A 5,510-nucleotide genomic window follows, 5' to 3' on the forward strand; every position below is an offset into this window, starting at 1 on the left:
TAGTTTCAAGCTATGTTACCCTGACACTCCTGGAAACCCATCGTACCCATGTCTCACACGTATCCGACACCGACACGCCTCCGATACGGGCACGACACGTATCAGACACGCCAGCTGGCGTGTCAGGTGAGCTGGCGCGTCCCAACCATCTTGATACGGTCTCCGATACGGGTTGACTCGTTAGGATACGCCTCTGACACGAATGGACACGTATGGGATACGCTTGGTTCACGGTGAACCGCACATACAACCCTCACAGCGCATGGTCCACCATGCACCGCGCAAAACCAAATTTATTTTGTGGCTGAGGGGAATCGAACCCAGGACCTAATAGTAAAAAATTTCAGAAAAATGTAAAATGTGGTCTCCAAGCAGATATTAATATGGAGAAGAAGATGAACAGTTCAGATCGACTTTTTAGATTTTAAAATTTCAACTTTCCACCGGAAGCATTTCGGCCCATATGCTAGAGGAAGCGCGTTAGCCGTACTATATATATATATATATATATATATATGAGTTAGGCTGGGGTGTTATGGATAGCATAAAGACCTCTATGCTACGGCTCAATATTCGAGTTTTCAAAATCCAAACGGTCGATCCGAACCGTTCATCTTATTCTCCATATTAATATCTGCTTGGAGACCAAATTTTACATTTTTCTGAATTTTTTTACTATTTATTAAGTTTTTTAGAAAATTGTTGATCCAACGGTGGCTGCACAAAACAGTAAAACCGTTGGATTAGCGATTTTCAAAGTGACTTAATAAATAGTAAAAAAATTCAGAAAATTATAAAATTTGGTCTCCAAACAGATATTAATATGGAGAATAAGATGAACGGTTCGGATCGACCGTTTGGATTTTGAAAACTCGAATATTGAACCGTAGCATAGAGGCCTCTATGCTATCTATAGCACCCCAGCCTAACTTTCTCTCTCTCTCTCTCTCTCTCTATATATATATATATATATATAGAGAGAGAGAGAGAGAGAGAGACTAATATGCATTCAGTAGCATATGGGCCGATATGCATACGGTCCAAATTTGAAATTTCAAAATCCAAAGTCGATCTGAACCATTCATCTTGTTCTCCATATTAATATGTGCTTGGAGACCAAATTTTACATTTTCTGAATTTTTTTACTATTTATTAAGCCACTTTGAAAATTGCTAATCCAACGGTGGCTGCTGATTTTACTGTTTTGTTAAGCCACTGTTGGATTAACAATTTTCAAAATGGCTTAATAAATAGTAAAAAAATTCAGAAAATGTAAAATTTGGTCTCCAAGCACATATTAATATGGAGAACAAGATGAATGATTCAGATCGACTTTGGATTTTGAAATTTCAAATTTGGACCGTATGCATATCGGCCCATATGCTACCGAATGCATATTAGTCACTCTCTCTATATATATCATTCATATTCCGACATTTTTATTAATATCTAAAGTTAATTATAAAATAATAAATATGTCCACCCCAGACCGGCCATTTAATGGTCAGTTGAGAATTAAAATGAGAACCGGCCATTAAATGGCCGGTTGGGAATTTTTTTTTTTTTTAGAAAAAGTTATGATTTATCTATTTTTGTATTAAAAATATTAGAAATATTTTTTATATTTTTTTCAAAATAAATAGAATGTTATATAATTTGATTTATTAGAAGTCAGTAAGAAGGACCGCAACAAAAAATAGAATGACCTTCGGATCTTCTTTCTCCTTTTAATTAGCGAAACATAATTGACGCAATCACCAAATCTCTCTTCCAATCATCAATAAATCAGATCGGCCTTTGAAGAATCGAAATCGAAATCGGTAGAAAATCAAATCTGAAGAACTTGTCAGCAAAGAAGAATCGGCGTAACTCTTACGGTAAGTCTCTTCCGATTCCACCGTTTTTTCGCCCAAATAATCGAATTGGGGGCTGCCAATGGATAATAGATTTTCTAAACCATGGTAGCAGCGCAACAATGGAGTGATTATTGCTCGGTACAGTAGAAGGTCCTAGTTTTAAGTAATGGTACTGTTGAGGGTTTGAGTATGAGCGATAAGAGAAAGGGTTTTACAGTTGGGATCTCCATTTCAGCAAGTGGTAGTGGTTAATATCATCTCAATAGGAATTTTAGCTTTGTCTCAGTCATGGGGGAATATGTTACATGTGGTGTTTCTAGGCTAATTAGACAGGAATTTAGTCAGAAATTTCAAATCCAGTGGAATTGTTTGACTCTTTTTTTAGTATCAGTCGATTAATCGGCCTAAACGGCCGTTTTTTACAACCCTGGGTTATACCTTGTTTTGTCCATTATAGCATTCATGACCTGCTTAGAGATTTCTCAGTGCTTTAGTTTTTTTTAGACTATATGTTTGTGTTATTTTCTCTAATGGGTAATTACCCCAAGTATGTTGTTTCTGTCATTCACATCCTTATTGTACTATCTTTTGATAGGAAATGGCGTGTAGGAGATTGAATTACCTGTTACTACTTTCAAGTCTCTTTCTGTACATGGGACCTGCTCTGGGTATAAGATTCGTTATAGATAGGGAAGAGTGCTTCTCACACCAAGTTGAATATGAAGGCGATACTTTGCACGCGTCATTTGTTGTCATTAAGACTGACACCCCCTGGCATTACTCCGATGAGGGTGTAGATCTTGTGGTATGGTCCTGATGCTGCTTATCATGTCTTTAGTGCTTGCTACTACTACTGTTTGTAATGTTTATATGAGTTATTAGTTATTACTTTTGATATTTCTGTTTACATGCCTTAGAATTTTGTAATTTGTCCTAAATTCCTGAAAGATACCTGAACAGTCTTCCCAACTTACCATGCTTCAATTGCTCCTTGACTCCCCACTTTTCCAGTTTATTTCGGTAAATATTAATATTGCACATTTTATGACTTTCCAGGTGAAAGACCCATCTGGTGCGCAAATTCATGACTCAAGGGATAAAATAAGTGACAAGCTTGAGTTTGTAGTGCAGAAAAGAGGCCTCCACCGCTTCTGTTTCACCAACAAATCACCATACCATGAAACCATTGATTTTGATGTCCACGTTGGCCATTTTTCCTATTTCGACCAACATGCCAAAGACGGTAATAATCACCATACCTTGATCCATTTTGCCTACAAACTCTGTAGCATTCCTGTTGTTTCAACTTCTCTTTCCTAGTATTAGTGATACAGCAATTGCTGCTTGGTAATTGAGATTTGTTAAATTAGCTTTAAAGAAAAGAACACACATCAGCTATAGCATACCTTACAGCAAGGGATGCTACAGTATGTATCTTACTGAAACTAAACATCTGAGGTCTGACATTTTTATTTTTTCCACTTATTACGATACAATTATACATGTGAACTATTGTTACAAAAATAGGAATATGAGTATAATTATGAGTGCAATCTGAGTTTTAGGAGTTTCAGACTTTCAGTAGAGGTTCCTGTAATGAAATATTTTTGTGAATGAATTAAATTGCAGAACATTTTGCGCCTTTGTTGGACCAAATAGCTAAGCTAGATGAAGCATTGTACAACATACAATTTGAGCAGCATTGGATCGAGGCTCAGACTGACCGACAGGCCATCTGTAATCACCCTTCCTCTCTCTTCCTCTCTCCCCCACCCTGCCTCCCTGTGACCAAATTATGTACTGTCCATGTCATGTCATGTCTGGCATTACATACACTACTTGATAGTGTCAATATATTCTTGTAATAATAAGCAGGAATTGCATCATGTCCCTTGTGTATGCCTTGACCTCACATGCATCTGTGTACAATTTTTTTATTAACAAGGTTTTCCAGTTTGGTACCATATGAACCCATATAAACAAACAAAAAAGAAACACTGAAAACCAGAACATTCCGTATGCGAAGTAGTACTTCCACTCATGACTTTATCTTTATTTATCTCTCTGTAATTATCTTTTGGGGCCAGTGAATGAAGGAATGAGCAAGAGGGCGATACAGAAGGCAATCTTTGAGTCGTTGGCACTTATTGGCGCAAGTGTGTTACAGGTTTACCTGTTGCGACGCCTTTTCGAGCGCAAGCTTGGTACCACTAGGGTTTAGGAAACACTCTCTTTGTGATATTTTAATTCTCGTTCCATTTGTACTATTATTAACAATTTATATGTTCTTTTTTGTATCTTAGAAGAGGTTTCACATTTATAATCTAGGAACATCATCTTGCTTCTTCTTTTTTTTTTAAATTAAAACTTATTAACTATCTAATATGACAAAGCTTCCAAGTTTTTAAGATTGGATTCTGTGAATGAAATATTCTCATATGAGACGGTGCTGTTTGTTATTGGTACCAGAAAAATGCTTTTGGTTTATAAATGCCTTAGTTGTTGGGAGCAGTATACATTGAACATAATTTATGCATTTAAGGTGGTAATTTATCTTCAATATATGATGGGCAAATGGCTGTGCTTCTGTCTTTGATGGTTGTGCTTCAATATATGTGCTTTCTTAGTTAATTATTAATTTTTGCATAAAGCGTTTTTCACTTTGAAATTTTTTTTGTTTTGATAACTTTAGAAAAGTGATTTTGAGGTGTTTATTATAGCAATTTCAGCTAGTATGCTGATTTTTTTGGCTGTTTCCAGCTTGGTATTGTAGTGCCGTTTTAACTAGGCACTAGGTTTTTGATGTTTTGGCTATAATCGAGACTAAACCTACATAAGCTCTCCATCAAATAAACACCGTTTCTTAATCCTTCAATGGTATTCACTTGCACCATCCAGCAAAATAATTACATGAGCCTTCGTTATTATTATTGTGCCCCTTCTCCTTAAACGATTTTCTATTTTTTCCCCCTTTCTCTATAATCATGCAACTTCCATTGCAAACCTTGTACATAAACACTGTTTGTTTGCTTTCCTCCTCTTATATTATTTTCTGTTTGCAACAAAATTACCTCTCTTCATGGCAGCAATCTATATGGAGTATGCATTGGTACTTTATTTCCAGTCATCTTGACTCTCATTGACGCAGTTGGTAACATGTCAGGCTATTCATAAGCAGAATATCTAAGTTTCATTGGTCTAGATGAAGGCCACGCGATCACCCACAGAAAGGCTGAGGCTGCATATCTCATCTTGATTTTTCTCCAAGTCCAGTTCTTTTTTCCTAATTTAACCGTTGATGAGACCCACCTCTCTCTCTCCTATGCTCTTTTAGTCTCCTCCCTCTTGTCTTTCTAAGCATTGAACGATTCATCACCTCTAGTGTACTCTGCTCTACTTGGTATACTTGTTCTTGGAGTTCCGGCCAGATCTACACCTCATCTCCAAGTACTCTTTTGTGTTCCAACCTTCATTCTTGCTATTCAAGAATTTTGTGATTATGCAAGTACCGATCAGTTTATTTTTTTTCCCTCTCTTATTTAGGGTAAATTCCTTACTTCTATGGAGCAACACGTTTTATGAAACAAGGATGTCGTATTGTGCTATGCCTTCACACACAAACTCTAGTTCAACTCTTTTATTTGAATTTGATCA

At 36.5% G+C, this 5,510-nt stretch overlaps 1 protein-coding gene across 1 annotated transcript; it reads left to right on the plus strand.

Moving 5' to 3' along the window:
• Positions 1-1,735: 1,735 nt before the first annotated feature.
• P24BETA2 (emp24/gp25L/p24 family/GOLD family protein) lies at positions 1,736-4,193 on the plus strand. Its single transcript, XM_078319831.1, has 5 exons — positions 1,736-1,877; positions 2,452-2,661; positions 2,913-3,099; positions 3,486-3,593; positions 3,944-4,193. Exons 2-5 carry the CDS (start codon positions 2,455-2,457, stop codon positions 4,075-4,077), a joined length of 636 nt encoding a protein of 211 aa, XP_078175957.1. The 5' UTR covers positions 1,736-1,877; positions 2,452-2,454; the 3' UTR covers positions 4,078-4,193.
• Positions 4,194-5,510: the final 1,317 nt, after the last annotated feature.

The sequence above is a fragment of the Carex rostrata genome, chromosome 18 (assembly GCF_964058835.1).
Source record: "Carex rostrata chromosome 18, lpCarRost1.2, whole genome shotgun sequence".
In the NCBI taxonomy this organism is placed as follows: domain Eukaryota; kingdom Viridiplantae; phylum Streptophyta; class Magnoliopsida; order Poales; family Cyperaceae; genus Carex; species Carex rostrata.

Coding starts and splice junctions, on each gene's coding strand:
- P24BETA2 (XM_078319831.1), top strand. CDS start 2,455: ATGGCGTGTAGGAGATTGAATTACCTGTTACTACTTTCAAGTCTCTTT. Junction 2,662..2,912: donor ATGAGGGTGTAGATCTTGTG/GTATGGTCCTGA, acceptor ATGACTTTCCAG/GTGAAAGACCCATCTGGTGC. Junction 3,594..3,943: donor GACTGACCGACAGGCCATCT/GTAATCACCCTT, acceptor TTTTGGGGCCAG/TGAATGAAGGAATGAGCAAG.